Source organism: Oncorhynchus gorbuscha, linkage group LG13 (assembly GCF_021184085.1).
Source record: "Oncorhynchus gorbuscha isolate QuinsamMale2020 ecotype Even-year linkage group LG13, OgorEven_v1.0, whole genome shotgun sequence".
Classification (NCBI taxonomy): domain Eukaryota; kingdom Metazoa; phylum Chordata; class Actinopteri; order Salmoniformes; family Salmonidae; genus Oncorhynchus; species Oncorhynchus gorbuscha.
This window is the reverse complement of record NC_060185.1, coordinates 24,915,798-24,934,333: the sequence shown is the minus strand read 5'-3', so window position 1 is coordinate 24,934,333 and position 18,536 is coordinate 24,915,798. Positions and strand designations below refer to the sequence as shown.

The 18,536-nt window shown below is 46.7% G+C and overlaps 1 protein-coding gene across 2 annotated transcripts in view; it reads right to left on the bottom strand.

Annotated features, from left to right (window-relative positions):
• LOC123992610 overlaps positions 1-18,329 on the bottom strand; it is a 31,062-nt gene extending 12,733 nt beyond the window's left edge. Inside the window, exons 1-9 of one of the 2 annotated variants that reach the window (XM_046293885.1) lie at positions 17,954-18,329; positions 15,798-15,953; positions 15,113-15,159; positions 14,184-14,224; positions 12,579-12,680; positions 11,955-12,100; positions 11,745-11,807; positions 620-803; positions 86-501 (exon numbers count right to left, since the gene is read on the bottom strand). In XM_046293885.1, coding sequence (XP_046149841.1) covers positions 86-501; positions 620-803; positions 11,745-11,807; positions 11,955-12,100; positions 12,579-12,680; positions 14,184-14,224; positions 15,113-15,159; positions 15,798-15,953; positions 17,954-17,977 — 1,179 coding nt within the window. In that variant the 5' untranslated portion in view covers positions 17,978-18,329. The remainder of the gene's footprint in view (positions 1-85; positions 502-619; positions 804-11,744; positions 11,808-11,954; positions 12,101-12,578; positions 12,681-14,183; positions 14,225-15,112; positions 15,160-15,797; positions 15,954-17,953) is intronic. The other variant, XM_046293886.1, reaches the window with a different exon arrangement.
• Positions 18,330-18,536: the final 207 nt, after the last annotated feature.

Sequence of the window (18,536 nt, the reverse complement as noted above, 5' to 3'; positions counted from 1 at the left end):
AACATATCTACTATATAATCTAATATATCAGATCGACTATATAATCTACTTTAACAGTGTTGTTGTTTTTTTGCCATTAACTCACATTGCGGTCGCATAGTTTCACATCAGTAACAGAGAGGGCGACACCCTGGGGCGAGGGGTCCCGTTTCAGGCTCGCATCTTGGGCCAGCCCCTGGTGCTTGTCCCAGGCCTTGGCCCGGGGCAGGGTGTAGTCATGGGTATAAACGGGGTACTCTGTGAGGGGCCTGCGGCAGATGTGGTAGGAGGTCCCCCAATCTGGAGCGTTCTCGGCTGGGTTACTCCAGCGCTGGTTTCTGGGAGGAGCTCCAGGGCCTCCAGGCCCGGTCCTCAGCTCCATGGCCACCGGGGGTAGGGTAGAATTCTCCTGGGCTGCTGTTAGTACAGACTTACAAACAGGAGCTGACCTCCGGACTACATCCAGATAGGGTCCCGCTTTCACTGGGATGGGCCCTGCTGGGTGGAGACCCGAGAAGAAGGCTACAGAAATGAACAACTGACAAGTATGGACATTCATCAAAATTGTATAGGACACGTATGTTTGGTCATGCATTGTCATGTTGTTACTTTCTATGTTATTATGACCAAGGAGACATACCATAAGTGTCATTGTCTGTGGTACATTTTCTGAGTTCCTTATTCCTTGAGGTGTCCTGATTTTTCTTGGCCCCTTCTTTTCCATTTTTTGCATTCCCTTTCTTCCCAGTCTTCTGACTTCCAGGCTTTTGACTCTTTTTGATGGGAACTCTGGGCTTGGCCACTTCCCTGTTGGCATGGACATTCTGGAGCATCACAAAAATCAAACACATAATAAAAACTTGTCAATAAGATTGTCAATAACCGCATTTCCATCCACAGTTTTTATCCAAGCAAAGTCATACTGTATAAAAAAAATCTGTGATGGAAACAGGAAGTTTCGGTACTATTTTATAAATGGCGACAGATAGTTTGTTTGTTCATGGTGGGATCTTTCTGTGTTGGTCAAATTAATGATGCCAGAAATATTTGCCTGTGGAAATGTGCAAAAATGTATTTATTATCCATCGTTTCATAGTAAACTTGGAGTAACGCAATGTTATGGTGTGTGGTCCTCATCCCACTGCGACTTGGGAAACCATGCAGTTTATTAGGCTACAGATGAAATACGTTTGATGAATATCAGAGGGTGGTAGGTGTACTGTGATATTGATGCTCCTTTTCCATAAATATTGAGGGTCTTATTCTAGTGACATGATGATTGATGCTTGACAGCTGTTTAACAAATACAAATATTCTCGCTTTTTTCCATAACAATGTCATCATGTAGATCCCATTCTAAACGTTTTCATTGGGGAACATCCAGTGCCTCCCACGTCTATTTCTATGGTGACAAGCACAGTTCATGGCACAAACTGTTCACACCCCTCTTGTTGGTGGAGAGAAAATGTTGCAGGTTTTTAGCTTATTCCCTCAAATTCTACACATTTTGTCATGGGGTACAAGAAAAATTGCAGTTTTTAAGCTATTTTCTTGCAATTCTATACATTTTGCCATGTCTAATGTTTATTCATGTGATATTTTTAGTGACTCAAACATTGCAACAAAATCTATGGGGGATAAAGTTAGCTGACATGGGCTAGTTGATCTGCAGATCTCTGACAAGTTATAAATAGTTATGACTATGTAGCAATGACTGACATAACAAGAGGAACATTGCACACTGTTCATTCTTCTATTACAACTTTTTAAAGTTGAAAATCAGACTGAGTTCCTACTCCTACAACAACAACAACAAAACGTTTGGGAACCACTGATGTAGACTATACCCACCACAGGAGGTTGGTGGCACCTTAATTGGGGAGGACAGGCTTGTGGTAATGGTTGGAGCAGAATGAGTGGAATGGTATCAAACACATGGTTTCCAGGTGTTTGATGGCAGTCAATTCGCTCCGTTCCAGCCATTATTATGATATGTCCTCCGTTCAGCAGCCTCCACTGATACCCACACAGCCTACCCACACAGCCTACCCACACAGCCTACCCGCACAGCCTACCCACACAGCCTAACCACACAGCCTACCCGCACAGCCTACCCACACACACAGCCTACCCACACAGCCTACCCTCACAGCCTACCCACACAGCCTACCCTCCTAACCTACCCGCACAGCCTACCCACACAGCCTACTCACACAGCCTACCCACACAGCCTACCCACACAGCCTACCTGCACAGTCTACCCGCACAGCCTACCTGCACATTCTACCCGCACACCCTACCTGCACAGCCTACCCACACTGTATCTGCTGTCATGTTTGTCATTTATTATCATGTCTTGTCCCTGTGCTCCCCATTCTATTCGTTTCCCTCTGCTGGTCTTATTAGGTTCTTTCCCTCTTTCTATCCCTCTCTCTCCCCCTCCCTCTCTCACTCTCTCGCTCTCTCTTCTCTGATCGTTCCGTTCCTGCTCCCAGCTGTTCCTATTCCCCTAATCATCATTTAGTCTTCCCACACCTGTTCCGATCCTTTCCCCTGATTAGAGTCCCTATTTCTTCCTTTGTGTTCCGTTCCTGTCCTGTCGGTTCCTTGTTTAGAATTCACCGTGCTGTGATTGTGTTCGCCCTGTCCTGTCGTGTTTTTGCCTTCATCAGATGCTGCGTGTGAGCAGGTGTCTCCGTCAGCTACGGAACCCCGACCTGCAGTCTGTGGCCGCTTCTCCTGTTATTCCCCTCTACAGACTAGAGGATTTCTGTTATTCCTGTTTGGACATTTCCTGTTAAGGATTCAGGATTTGTCGTTTTCTGTTTGGACTTGAATAAACTCTGTTTCTGTTAAGTCGCTTTTGGTCCTCTTTCACCTGCATGACAGAAGGAACCGACCAAGGAATGGACCCAGCGACTTCAGACGCTCGTTACACTGCCGTCAAGATCCAAGGAGCCATGCTCGGCAGACACGAGCAGGAATTGTCTGCTGCTCGCCATGCCGTGGAGAACCTGGCCGCTCAGGTTTCCGACCTCTCTGGACAGTTCCAGAGTCTACGTCTCGTGCCACCTGTTACTTCCTGGCCTGCCGAGCCTCCAGAACCTAGGGTTAATAACCCACCTTGCTACTCCGGGCAGCCCACTGAGTGCTGCTCCTTTCTACGCAGTGTGAGATTGTGTTCTCTCTCCAACCCAACACATACTCAGAAGCTCGGGTTGCTTACACATTTCACTCCTTACTCGGGCTCAAGAATGGGGCACAGCTATCTGGGAAAGGGCTGATTGCTCTAACAAGTTCCAGAACTTTAAAGAGGAGATGATTCGGGTTTTTGACCGTTCAGTTTTTGGTAGGGAGGCTTCTAGGGCCCTGGCTTCCTTATGCCAAGGTGAACGGTCCATAACGGATTATTCTATTGAGTTTCGCACTCTTGCTGCCTCTAGTGAGTGGAACGAGCCGGCGCTGCTCGCTCGTTTTCTGGAGGGACTCCACGCAGTGGTTAGGATGAGATTCTCTCCCGGGAGGTTCCTTCAGATGTGGACTCTTTGATTGCTCTCGCCATCCGCATAGAACGACGGGTAGATCTTCGTCACCGGGCTCGTGGAAGAGAGCTCGCATCAACGGTGTTTCCCTGCTCCGCATCGCAACCATCTCCCTCCTCTTTTGAGACTGAGCCCATGCAGCTGGGAGGATTCGCATCTCGACTAGGAGGGGAACGGAGGATCACCAACCGCCTGTGCCTCTATTGCGGAGTTGCTGGACATTTTGTTAATTCATGTCCAGTAACCCAAGCCCATCAGTAAGCGGAGGGCTACTGGTGAGCGCTACTACTCAGGTCTCTTCATCTAGATCTTGTACTACTTTCGGTCCATCTACGCTGGACCGGTTCGGGTGCTACATGCAGTGCCTTGATTGACTCTGGGGCTGAGGGTTGTTTCATGGAAACATGGGTTCGGAAACATAACATTCCTTTCAGACCGTTAGACAAAACGCCCATGTTTGCCTTAGATGGTAGTCATCTTCCCAGTATCAAATTTGAGACACATTAACTCTCACAGTATCTGGTAACCACAGTGAGACTATTTCTTTTTGATTTTCCGTTCACCGTTTACACCTGTTGTTTTGGGTCATCCCTGGCTAGTATGTCATAATCCTTCTATTAATTGGTCTAGTAATTCTATCCTATCCTGGAACGTTTCTTGTCATTGAAGTGTTTAATGTCTGCCATCCCTCCCGTTTCTTCTGTCCCTACTTCTCAGGAGGAACCTGGCGATTTGACAGGAGTGCCGGAAATATCATGATCTGCGCACGGTCTTCAGTCGGTCCCGAGCCAACTCCCTTCCTCCTCACCGGTCGTATGATTGTAGTATTGATCTCCTTCCGGGGACCACTCCTCCTCGAGGTAGACTATACTCTCTGTCGGCTCCCGAACGTAAGGCTCTCGAGGATTATTTGTCTGTGTCTCTTCGGTACCATAGTGCCTTCTTCTTCTCCGGCCGGGGCGGGGTTCTTTTTGTTAAGAAGAAGGACTCTGCGCCCCTGCGTGATTATCGAGGGCTGAATGACATAACGGTTAAGAATCGTTATCCGCTTCCCCTTATGTCATCAGCCTTCGAGATTCTGCAGGAGCCAGGTGCTTTACTAAGTTGGACCTTCGTAACGCTTACCATCTCGTGCGCATCAGAGAGGGGGACGAGTGGAAAACGGCGTTTAACACTCCGTTAGGGCATTTTCAGTACCGGGTTCTGCCGTTGAAAACGCCAAGAGGAAGCTGTTTTTCAGGCATTAGTTAATGATGTTCTGAGAGACATGCTGAACATCTTTGTTTTTGTCTATCTTGACGATATCCTGATTTTTTCTCCGTCACTCGAGATTCATGTTCAGCACGTTCGACGTGTTCTACAAAAGAGAATTGTCTCTGAAGTGCTCTTTTCATGTCTCCTCCGTTACTTTTCTCGGTTCGTTATTTCCGCTGAAGGCATTCAGATGGATTCCGCTAAGGTCCAAGCTGTCAGTGATTGGTGTTCCAAGGTCACGTGTCGAGGTTGCAGCGCTTTTTAGGCGCTAATTTTGTTAGCGTTTCATTCTGGGTGAGTTGCTGCCCCTCTCACAGCTCTTACTTCTGTCAAGACGTGTTTTAAGTGGTCCGGTTCCAGGGAGCTTTTGATCTTCTAAAAGAACGTTTTACGTCCGCTCCTATCCCAGTTACTCTGACGTCACTAGACAATTCATTGTCGAGGTTGCCTTCTGGCGTGGGAGCCATTCTATCCCAGCGCTTCCAGTCTGGATGTTCATCCTTGCGCTTATTTTCTCATCGCCTGTCGCCATCTGAGCGCAACTATGATGTGGGTCTGAACTGCTCGCCATCCGCTTAGCCCTAGGCGAATGGCGACAGTGGTTGGAGGGCGACGTTCCTTTGTCGTTTGGACAGACCATAAGAACCTTGAGTACATCCGTTCTGCCAAACGACTTAATGCCCGTCAAGCTCGTTGGGCGTTGTTTTTTCGTTTCGAGTTTGTGAGATCCGGGTAGCAAGAACACCAAGCCTGATGCCTTATCCCGTCTGTTTAGTTCTTCTAGGCTTCTACTGATCCCGAGGGATTCTTCCTTATGGGCGTGTTGTCGGGTTAACAGTCTGGGGAATTGAAAGACAGGTTAAGCAAGCACTCACGCACACTGTCGCCGCACGCTTGTCCTAGTAACCTCCTTTTCGTTCCTGTTTCCACTCGTCTGGCTGTTCTTCAGTGGGCTCACTCTGCCAAGTTAGCTGGTCACCCCGGTGTTCGAGGCACTCTTGCGTCTATTCGCCAGCGCTTTTGGTGGCCGACTCAGGAGCGTGACACGCGCCGTTTCGTGGCTGCTTGTTCGGACTGCGCGCAGACTAAGTCGGGTAACTCTCCTCCTGGGTGTCTCAGATGCTCCCCATTCCTTCTCGACCATGGTCTCACATCGCCTTAGACTTCATTACCGGTCTGCCTTTGTCTGCGGGGAAGACTTGAGAGCCGCCAATGCAGGATTAAGAGTCCAAGGTATTGTTGCGGCCAGAGAGTGGCTTTCCACTCGCAACCTTCCTCTTACGACAGGTAAGTTGACCAGCGGTTCATTGGTCCGTTCCGTGTCTCCCAGGTCGTCAATCCTGTCGCTGTGAGATGCTTGCGACATCTTCGTCGCGTCCATCCTGTCTTCCATGTCTCCTGTGTTAAGCCCTTTCTTCGCACCCCCGTTCGTCTTCCCTCCCCCCTCCCGTCCTTGTCGAGAGCGCACCTATTTACAAGGTACATAAGATCATGGACATGCGTTCTCGGGGACGGGGTCACCAATACTTAGTGGATTGGGAGGGTTACGGTCCTGAGGAGAGGAGTTGGGTTCCGTCTCGGGACGTGCTGGACCGTTCACTTCGTTGATTTCCTCCGTTGGCCAGATTCCTCCTGAGTGCGCCACTGGTGAGTCCAACTGTCATGTTTGTCATTTATTATCATGTCTTGTCCCTGTGCTCCCCATTCTATTCGTTTCCCTCTGCTGGTCTTATTAGGTTCTTTCCCTCTTTCTATCCCTCTCTCTCCCCCTCCCTCTCTCACTCTCTCGCTCTCTCTTCTCTCTATCGTTCCGTTCCTGCTCCCAGCTGTTCCTATTCCCCTAATCATCATTTAGTCTTCCCACACCTGTTCCCGATCCTTTCCCCTGATTAGAGTCCCTATTTCTTCCTTTGTGTTCCGTTCCTGTCCTGTCGGTTCCTTGTTTAGAATTCACCGTGCTGTGATTGTGTATCGCCCTGTCCTGTCGTGTTTTTGCCTTCATCAGATGCTGCGTGTGAGCAGGTGTCTCCGTCAGCTACGGCCTGCGCCTACCCGAAGCGACCTGCAGTCTGTGGCCGCTTCTCCTGTTATTCCCCTCTACAGACTAGAGGATTTCTGTTATTCCCTGTTTGGACATTTCCTGTTAAGGATTCAGGATTTGTCGTTTTCTGTTTGGACTTGAATAAACTCTGTTTCTGTTAAGTCGCTTTTGGGTCCTCTTTCACCTGCATGACATCTGCGAATTGTTGGCTAGAGCACACGTGTCAAGACCAGAGTGGGTACATTTACTATTTAACGTAACAGTTTGTTACAAAACTATCGGTAATGTTGAAAATTATATGGATTTTTATTCAGTACAGTCAGAAAATTAGGGGTTCAACAAGGGTTCTTCTAAGATCCCCAGAGTTCTTCTGAGAACCTTAGAGTTCTTGGCACTGAAATTTGCCCCCAAAAGGTTCTCCCAAGAACCCCATAGGAGTTGGGGTTCATCGGAAGAACCTCCTTAGTTGGTGGGTGTTCTTGCAGGAACCTAACTGCCTAACTAAACATTTGGATTTTCATTTGAAAGGACAGCAGGTGCAGGCACTTACCTGAAAAATGTAAAGATCTCCTCAGTTTATGGTAAGGTTTGTCTCTTATATAATCTAAATTGATATTGTTTTGTGATGATACCATCTTTCTTTTAATATTTTTGCAAATCTTTCTAAAACAGAAAATGTACACAATTCAATGGATATCAATCAACAAAGAGGTAAGAAAAGGTACTGTATGCTCTAAGAATAAGTTGAAGGCTAGCTGTATTGAGTGCAGGTAACTGAACTGCTCAATTTTGTGTCTGCGTCTGCAGGTATACAGACGAGGATACATACGAAGGTATGTCAATTGGAATTGGTATGTTATGCAGATCACATGCACCATCCTCCTCATTTTTTCAATTAAAATCCGATAGGCCTCTACATTATGGACAAGGTATGTGTAGAAAAACAATTATCAAAACAGTTTTTTCATTCACACTTACCACAAAAACCAAGGTACGAATACTGCCGTGTTCATGTTTTGTTTGTATTTACAGACTTCACCCTCCCTACACCTCTGATGAATATAACAGGAAACCTGTTAGATCACCATGCTCTGCAAAATCATTCTGGCTGTGGATACGGAGAACATCAACACATTAACATCAACAGGCCAGAGGATATACCCATTGGACTTGTGGCTCTGCTGGGGGTTTAGCTCATATTTGGATTTGTTTATTATGCTTTGCCACTAAAATCATAATAATCACTGACAACTAAAATATTGTATTATTGTTATGCGTATTATTATTAATAATAATAGGGGAGGGTGTAGCTAAAAAAGGAACCCCAAAAGGTTCCTCATTAGGTTCTTCAAAGGTTCTTAGAGGATCCATGAAAAAGGGTTCTCCGAAAAACTTATAGGGGTTCCCCCACAGTTTCAATTTGTAGAACCCCTAAAGGATACTCCAGGAACCTATTTTTTTAGAGTGTAGATGAAAACTTAAGAGGAAACGTACATTTTGTGTGCAATACTTCACCATCCACTGATTTTTTTATTTTTTTAATCAATTTCCACTGGTGGAAAAATGTGCATATTTTCTTTATGCGGATTCTACACTACTGGTGTCCAAATCCCATTGAGGATACCAGCACTCTGCACTAGTCTTGTTAGCCTCTGGGTGAGATGCTGGCACTACTGGTGTCCAAATACCATTTTAGGATACCAGCACTCTGCACTAGTCTTGTTAGCCTCTGGGTGAGATGCTGGCACTACTGGTGTCCAAATCCCATTTTAGGATACCAGCACTCTGCACTAGTCTTGTTAGCCTCTGGGTGAGATGCTGGCACTACTGGTGTCCAAATCCCATTTTAGGATACCAGCACTCTGCACTAGTCTTGTTAGCCTCTGGGTGAGATGCTGGCACTACTGGTGTCCAAATCCCATTTTAGGATACCAGCACTCTGCACTAGTCTTGTTAGCCTCTGGGTGAGATGCTGGCACTACTGGTGTCCAAATCCCATTTTAGGATACCAGCACTCTGCACTAGTCTTGTTAGCCTCTGGGTGAGATGCTGGCACTACTGGTGTCCAAATCCCTTTGAGGATACCAGCACTCTGCACTAGTCTTGTTAGCCTCTGGGTGAGATGCTGGCACTACTGGTGTCCAAATCCCTTTGATGATACCAGCACTCTGCACTAGTCTTGTTAGCCTCTGGGTGAGATGCTGGTACTACTGGTGTCCAAATCCCTTTGAGGATACCAGCACTCTGCACTAGTCTTGTTAGCCTCTGGGTGAGATGCTGGCACTACTGGTGTCCAAATCCCTTTGAGGATACCAGCACTCTGCACTAGTCTTGTTAGCCTCTGGGTGAGATGCTGGCACTACTGGTGTCCAAATCCCTTTGAGGATACCAGCACTCTGCACTAGTCTTGTTAGCCTCTGGGTGAGATGCTGGCACTACTGGTGTCCAAATCCCTTTGAGGATACCAGCACTCTGCACTAGTCTTGTTAGCCTCTGGGTGAGATGCTGGCACTACTGGTGTCCAAATCCCTTTGAGGATACCAGCACTCTGCACTAGTCTTGTTAGCCTCTGGGTGAGATGCTGGCACTACTGGTGTCCAAATCCCATTTTAGGATACCAGCACTCTGCACTAGTCTTGTTAGCCTCTGGGTGAGATGCTGGCACTACTGGTGTCCAAATCCCTTTGAGGATACCAGCACTCTGCACTAGTCTTGTTAGCCTCTGGGTGAGATGCTGGCACTACTGGTGTCCAAATCCCTTTGAGGATACCAGCACTCTGCACTAGTCTTGTTAGCCTCTGGGTGAGATGCTGGCACTACTGGTGTCCAAATCCCTTTGAGGATACCAGCACTCTGCACTAGTCTTGTTAGCCTCTGGGTGAGATGCTGGCACTACTGGTGTCCAAATCCCTTTGAGGATACCAGCACTCTGCACTAGTCTTGTTAGCCTCTGGGTGAGATGCTGGCACTACTGGTGTCCAAATCCCTTTGAGGATACCAGCACTCTGCACTAGTCTTGTTAGCCTCTGGGTGAGATGCTGGCACTACTGGTGTCCAAATCCCTTTGAGGATACCAGCACTCTGCACTATTCTTGTTAGCCTCTGGGTGAGATGCTGGCACTACTGGTGTCCAAATCCCTTTGAGGATACCAGCACTCTGCACTAGTCTTGTTAGCCTCTGGGTGAGATGCTGGCACTACTGGTGTCCAAATCCCATTTTAGGATACCAGCACTCTGCACTAGTCTTGTTAGCCTCTGGTTGGAGATGCTGGCACTACTGGTGTCCAAATCCCTTTGAGGATACCAGCACTCTGCACTAGTCTTGTTAGCCTCTGGGTGAGATGCTGGCACTACTGGTGTCCAAATCCCTTTGAGGATACCAGCACTCTGCACTAGTCTTGTTAGCCTCTGGGTGAGATGCTGGCACTACTGGTGTCCAAATCCCTTTGAGGATACCAGCACTCTGCACTAGTCTTGTTAGCCTCTGGGTGAGATGCTGGCACTACTGGTGTCCAAATCCCTTTGAGGATACCAGCACTCTGCACTAGTCTTGTTAGCCTCTGGGTGAGATGCTGGCACTACTGGTGTCCAAATCCCTTTGAGGATACCAGCACTCTGCACTAGTCTTGTTAGCCTCTGGGTGAGATGCTGGCACTACTGGTGTCCAAATCCCTTTGAGGATACCAGCACTCTGCACTAGTCTTGTTAGCCTCTGGGTGAGATGCTGGCACTACTGGTGTCCAAATCCCTTTGAGGATACCAGCACTCTGCACTAGTCTTGTTAGCCTCTGGGTGAGATGCTGGCACTACTGGTGTCCAAATCCCTTTGAGGATACCAGCACTCTGCACTAGTCTTGTTAGCCTCTGGGTGAGATGCTGGCACTACTGGTGTCCAAATCCCATTTTAGGATACCAGCACTCTGCACTAGTCTTGTTAGCCTCTGGGTGAGATGCTGGCACTACTGGTGTCCAAATCCCTTTGAGGATACCAGCACTCTGCACTAGTCTTGTTAGCCTCTGGGTGAGATGCTGGCACTACTGGTGTCCAAATCCCTTTGAGGATACCAGCACTCTGCACTAGTCTTGTTAGCCTCTGGGTGAGATGCTGGCACTACTGGTGTCCAAATCCCTTTGAGGATACCAGCACTCTGCACTAGTCTTGTTAGCCTCTGGGTGAGATGCTGGCACTACTGGTGTCCAAATCCCTTTGAGGATACCAGCACTCTGCACTAGTCTTGTTAGCCTCTGGGTGAGATGCTGGCACTACTGGTGTCCAAATCCCATTTTAGGATACCAGCACTCTGCACTAGTCTTGTTAGCCTCTGGGTGAGATGCTGGCACTACTGGTGTCCAAATCCCTTTGAGGATACCAGCACTCTGCACTAGTCTTGTTAGCCTCTGGGTGAGATGCTGGCACTACTGGTGTCCAAATCCCTTTGAGGATACCAGCACTCTGCACTAGTCTTGTTAGCCTCTGGGTGAGATGCTGGCACTACTGGTGTCCAAATCCCATTGAGGATACCAGCACTCTGCACTAGTCTTGTTAGCCTCTGTGCCAAGCTGCCAACACAGGGACTGAGAGAGGCTCTGAATGGCCAAATGTCGATCCACTCCCACACAATTGGCAAGCAGTGAATTCACTGTGAATTAGTGAGAGTAGGCACTCCCCTGGTGCCACCCCAACAACCCACCCCTCTTTGCCATGTGGCCCAGAGATTATGGGGGCATAGTGATACCCCTCTCCCAGCTCAGCCATCTGTACAGTATTAAAACTCAATCAGCATTTGTGCTAAGTGATTGCCCAATTTAAGGCCAAGAGGCTCTTTGGATGTAAAAACAGGCAGACCGCCGTATCATTATAAGACTGTAAGACTCTGGGCTGGCATGGGATGGATAGCATGGGGTCTGCTGTTGGGCCGATCACTCACCAGGTCTCTCTGCCTGCTGTTGGGCAGATCTGCATTCTGAGCCCATCCCTCGTAACTCACCACCTACATACAACCACAGAAAGAAACTATTTATTTATTCAATCAAGTTTTGGAACAAATAGATAGGGGAAAACATACATTTGTAAATGAGAAATAAATTGTATGAGCTCAAGGTACTGAACAAAACGAGGGACAGTTCTTTTTCCCAACCTGAGTTGGTGGTATTGGTGGGGTTGGTGACTTTTCATTCTTCTTCATGCTCGACTTGCGTCCTCCTCTTCCCTTTTTGGTCCTGACATCGGTTCTGATCGTGGCTTTGGCCTGGATCTCAGTTCTGACCATGGGCTTGATCATCTCTGAAAAACACAATCAGACCAGTCAGAAGTCTCTCTAAACTCCCAAACCCTGATAGGAAATGTTCCAATACAGCACTGTGATTGGGACTTTTGTTCTGAGATGTAATGTTTTGTATCCATTCATGATCACATTCAGTTTCAGTGCTATGCAGTGAAATCTACCTTGTGTCTCATGTCCTACACACTAATGCAATGCCCCCACAACAACCTCATGTACTGCAGTACACTGACAAAATGACACATGCCCTGCTTTGACCCCAGTGTTTTTACACTCATATCCTGTTGGCACTTAATTAATCCAAGGCCTGACAGCCAAGTGTGTTAAGAAAAGCTCCAGTCTGCACAACACTCTCCATAAGAAGGATTTGGATGCTATGGGAATCTCTTCAGACACCACAGCTAGATCCCATGTGGTTGAGTGTCCAAATGAACGCAAGCGAATAGATCAGCTTAACCTCAAAATCCACAGACAATTTACCTTCATTTTGATTGTTCTTGATGTGGCCTAAATCTAAATCTTCTTCTGGGGGGATTTTGGCTGGCAGCCAGAGAGCACTATTGCAGACGGCAGAGGCTTGATCTGCAGGGAGAGAAATCAAAACCATTAAGGGTTTTATTTGGCTGACCAAGGTCAGGGCACAACACAGTGAAATCAAAATGGAGGCCCTAAGTACCACAGACAGCCAAGTAGGTAACTGTGACTGGCAATGAGAGTTTAAGCTGGGCTTTCCAATTGTCTTTTTTAATGTCCTCCCTTCCAAAATGAATTGCTGTAGTAGACTCATGGGACAATCCCAATGATCTTTTTACCTCATTCAGCACAAAAACATCCAGAGGTTGTGGTGCAATGCTCTCTTCGTAATATAACTTTTTGTCTGTGCATTGCTCAGGTTTGACTATTTGGTTGTATTTGTATGTCCGTCTAATGCTAAACTGTTTATCGATCGTCTTTCAGATGTGACGTTAAATGGGTGTCCTGACTCTCTGTGGTCACTAAAGATCGTAAGAGTAGGGGTGTTAACCCCGGTGTCCTGGCTAAATTCCCAATCTGGCCACCTAATCATCCCCAGCTTCCAAAAGGCTAATTTCATCCCCCTCCTCTCTCCTGTAACTATACCCCGTATCGTTGCTGTAAATGAGAATGTGTTCTCAGTCAACTTACCTGTATAATGGTAAAATATACATAAATATACATAAAATATATAATGTAAATATACATTGTATAATGGTAAAATAAGGGTAAAATAAAATAAAAATCTATTTTTGCTCTTAGTGGTACAGTATATCATTAAGTCTTGAAGAAAATCTGCATGGCTAGCACTTTCTTTTTTATTTATTTTATATTTAAATTCTTTATATATATATATATTTATCTTTTATATTTCTCTCCAATTTCATGGTATCCAACTGGTAGTTACAGTCTTGTCCCATTGCTGCAACTCCCGTACAGACTCGGGAGAGCCGAAGGTCGAGAGCCGTGCGTCTTCCGAAACACAACCCAGCCAAGCCGCACTGCTTCTTGACACAATGCCCGCTTTACCTGGAAGCCAGCTGCACCAATGTGTCAGAGGAAACACTGTACACCTGGCGATCGTGTCAGCGTGCATTGCGCGCGGACTGAAACAGGAGTCGCTATAGCGCAATGGGACAAGAACATCCCTGCCGGCCAAACGTTCCCCTAACCCGAACGACGCTGGGCAAATTGTGCGCCGTCCCATGGGTCTCCCTGTCGCGAACCAGGATCTGTAGTGGCAGAGCTAGCACTGCGGTACAGTGCCTTAGACCACTGCACCACTCAGGAGATCCTATTTATTTGTATTTAACCTTTATTTAACTAGGCAAGTCAATTAAGAACAAATTCTTATTTACGATGACGGCCTCCCCCCGGCCAAACCCAATGCTGGGCAATGCTGGTCCACCTGTGCGCCAACCTATGGGACTCCCAATCACGGCCGGATATGATACAGCCTAAATTCGAACCAGGGACTGTAGTGACGCCTCTTGCACTGAGATGTAGTGCCTTAGACTGCTGCGCCACTCGGGAGTGCAGTACACCACACAAGCAGACCTTTATCATACATACCTAAAGTTCTGTTTTCTGGTGCTGATTTGGATACATGTGTTCTGAAATTAAAGGACAGAAAAATGTCAGGATTAAGCCACACTCTGCCATTTCAACAGCCTGATTGACCCAAAGGGATACTGTACACTTAAGACAGCAAGTCCCAGGGATCTTTGCAGGAGATCTGACTACATTTTAAGTGGATATTGTTTTAATCCCCAGTCTAACCACAACACAATTGTATTAACAAAGGAATGTGAACCATATTGTGTTCTACTGCTACATATGTATTTAAAGAAATTCCTGGTATGTCTTCAAGTGAGAGAGAATCCCCATACAGTTCAATCATGTACGTTGTAGTGGTTCAACATTTCTCTTTGTAGTTTATAGCTGTATAACAACAGAAAGGTCATAGAGTTTGCTCTTAGGCGCTGCTTGCGCAGCTTTTGAAGTGGGACATCAATTAGAATAGCCAAAGGTGTTGACTGAGACTTGACTGAGAAATGTACTCAAATTAGCACAGAACCTTGCGCCGCCTGCTTTCTTGGCAACCCACATAACAGGGGATCCTCTTCATCTGATCACATAGATTGCTTTGACAAGTGACACTTAAATTAAAATGAAATTTTCCAGTGTGTAATTGATTTAGATTGTGATGTTCCTTCCTTCCCAATCTTTCGCTTTAGAGAGCATTGTATAAATAGACAGATGCTTGGGGGCTTACAGTGTGAAATCTACATAGGGGCAGAAAGTCAGGAAGCTTGGTAAAGAGCTGCGACTTAAATTATTATCCCTTGGGAGGATATAGCGCCTTTGGAGCCATTTTACTCTACTGACTAAGGCTGAACTCAGGGCTGCTGCACTTTCACTGTGCTTTTTATTATGGATACACTGCCCTGCACGCACACTCTGTCAAAAGAGACCGATCAAAGCAAATGACATAAACTCACATTCTTTTAATTTTTTTGGTGTTGTTGGTCTGCATTTGGGAAATCTCCTGAAAGCAAAAGAGAACATTATCAATGTTTGATTCCACATGCTTAAATGTGGAAGAGTTTGCCTATTGGCATGAAAAAGTTTGCATAAATATGACAAAACTATTGGTTGTGATGTCCATGCTAACTTAGAAGAACTGAATGGATTGGCGGCTAATGGTAATGACTTTAGGACCAGCTGTAAATTGATTGTTTCATCATCATAATTTCATAATCAGCTTTATTGTTTGGGTCAAATCTGATCCTCTGGCAGACCACAAGTCTCAACTCCTGCAAGAACAGGTACCCCACAAGATTTAGCTCTGGTTTGTCCAGATAGCTAACGTATACCCATGACATGGCATTATATAAATGATAAACTATACAGTTGACAATTTCATGAACTCGCTTATCAGTGAGTATGTTGGGCACACAGAGAAGAGGAGCTACAGCTCTTAACATTTGGTCTATTCAAGGTCAAGAGCTTCATTCTGGAAAATTGACTTCCCAATGAAAACTCAATCTAAGGGTACAAAGTGTGTGTGCGCTCGTGTGTGTGTGTGTCTGTATGTGTGCGTCGGTGTGTGAATGCATGCATTTGCATAGGTATGTGCATGCGTTTGTGCACAAGTGTGTACAATGCATATGCATGTGTACTCACCATGGAAATGGATCGTCCCGAGCCACGCAACTTGGGGTTTTCATCTAGCAGCATGGCAAGGCTACAGGAGCGGCTGGAGGAACGGCTGGGGATGGTGTAGACCTGGGCATCACTGGAGTCCTGCACAGCCTCATACAGACTGTCCATAGAACCCTCCTGGACACACACACACACACACACACACACACACACACACACACACACACACACACACACACACACACACACACACACACACACACACACACACACACACACACACACACACACACACACACACACACACACACACACACACACACACACACACACACACACACACACACACACACACACACACAATCAGGGACACACTGTAGACTGCGTGGAATTGGCTTGGTGACTGCACCAAAGCCCACCAGAGCTGTTGCCAGATAATTTAATGTTCATTTCTCTACTACAAGCCGCCTCCAACGTCGTTTTAGAGAATTTGGCAGTACATCCAACCGGCTTCACAACCGCAGACCACGTCTAACCACGCTAGCCTAGGACATTCACATCCGGGTTCTTCACCAGTCCCCCAGACAGCTGATGAAAATGTGGGTTTGCAGAAGCGAAGAATTTCTGCACAAACTGTCAGAAACCGTTTCAGGGAAGCTCATCTGCGTGCTCCTCATCCTCACCTGATTGCAATTCGGCGTTGCAACCAGCTTCAGCGGGCAAATGCTCACCTTTGATTGCCACTGTCACGCTGGAGAAGGGTGCTCTTCACAGGTGAATCCCGGTTTCAACTTTACCAGGCAGGTGTAGACAACGTGTATGGCATCATGTGGCAAGCAGTTTGCTGATGTCAACGTTGTGAACAGAGTGCCCATGGCGGCGGTGGGGTTAGGGTATGGCAGGCATAAACTACGGACAAGGAACACAAGTACATTTTATCAATGGCAGTTTGAATGCACAGAGATAGCATGACAAGATCCTGAGGCCCATTGTCGTGCCATTCATCCGCCACCATCACCTCACGTTTCAGCATGATAAGACACGGCCCCATGACGCAAGGATCTGTACACAATTCCTGGAATCTGAAAATGTCCCAGTTCTTCCATGGCCTGCATACTCAGACATGTCAACCGTTGAGCATGTTTGGGATGCTCTGGATCGATTTGTATGGCAGTGTGTTACAGTTCCCGCCACTATCCAGCAACTTCCAGCCATTGAAGAGTGAGTTGACTGATTTCCTAATATGAACTATAACTCAGTAAAATCTATGAAATTGTTGCATGTTGTGTTTATATTTTAGTTCAGAAGACATCATTTCTCAGCTACACCTCTAGAACTTTCTTGATCCATTACATCCATTGATCCATTTTGTAGTAGATCCTGATACACGTGGTGGTGAATAACAACAGAAACAACAACGATGCAATCAAAAGCCTGAAGCAGCAATCATGCTTCTTCAACCTGATGACCTTGGATCAGTTCTGAGGACATGTTGGTCAATAATCCTGAACTGTGTTCAACATTCCCAACATCTGGCCAAGGAGAGGACTGTACTCCTCTAATACAGTTGTGCTTGTAATTATTTCCTTCTATAAATCTATGAAATCTCCCATATTTCGGTCATCTAAACAACACACGTCAAAGCTACTCTCGAGTGTAATAGTACTGTAATAGTATCACTTAGTTGCTTCCATACACAATCACAGACATTTACAGTACAAGACACAATTGCACTGCTTCCAATGACTCTATACAGATTCTATAGCATCACAAAATTCATCAAAAGACGCTGAAGTAAAGCCCCACAGAAATCCTAGTCCATTTCAGTTCCGCTGGGCTCAAATCCACCACCAAATCAAGCCATGCTTCTCCAGTGGCGTAGCACAGTTTCGCGGAGCCCCCCGCAAGTTTCGAGAAAGCCCCCCCCCCCCCCCCCCCCCGTTTTGTTGGAATTTCTTTTGCCATGGGGAAGAGACAAAAATGCAGTGAGGCAAATTTTCTGTCATAGAAATAATCAATTAACGCTCACCACCCCCCTCTTCTTGCGGGGGGGGGGGGGCTATGCTAGTGTGCCTCTCACTCCGCTGTAATTTAAGGAATACATCAGCCCCTCTTCACCACACACGTCTTAGAGAGAGAGCCCGACACTCTGAAGAGAAGTTTTAAAAAAGCCTTACCAGAGAGAAGCAGAAGAGGTTCATCTTTGTGGAGAGGAGAAACTATACCAGTCTCTTTCTCTTGGAGCTGGTGAGAGCCGTGTAGACTGGACAGAGCTGTAGAGAGCCGTGTAGACTGGACAGAGATGTAGAGAGCAGTGTGGACTGGACAGAGCTGTAGAGAGCCGTGTGGACTGGACAGAGCTGTAGAGAGCCGTGTAGACTGGACAGAGCTGTAGAGAGCAGTGTGGACTGGACAGAGCTGTAGAGAGTGGTGTGGACTGGACAGAGCTGTAGAGAGCAGTGTGGACTGGACAGAGCTGTAGAGCAGTGTGGACTGGACAGAGCTGTAGAGCAGTGTGAAGTCACTCCAACAGAAACACAACAACCCTTCGCTAGTCGCTAGTCAAGGGCAGGCTGCCTGCCGTCTGCTCAGATTAATACCACAATACCACACCCATCCCATAATCCAAGAGGAGGGACCATTACTCCATTCGACCAAAGAGACCTCACTCATTCACAAAAGAAGCCCCTCACTGGAGTACCAGAATACTGGGGTGGATAGAAAGTCAATGTTTCTGGTGCTATGCTTTCATAGGTTATT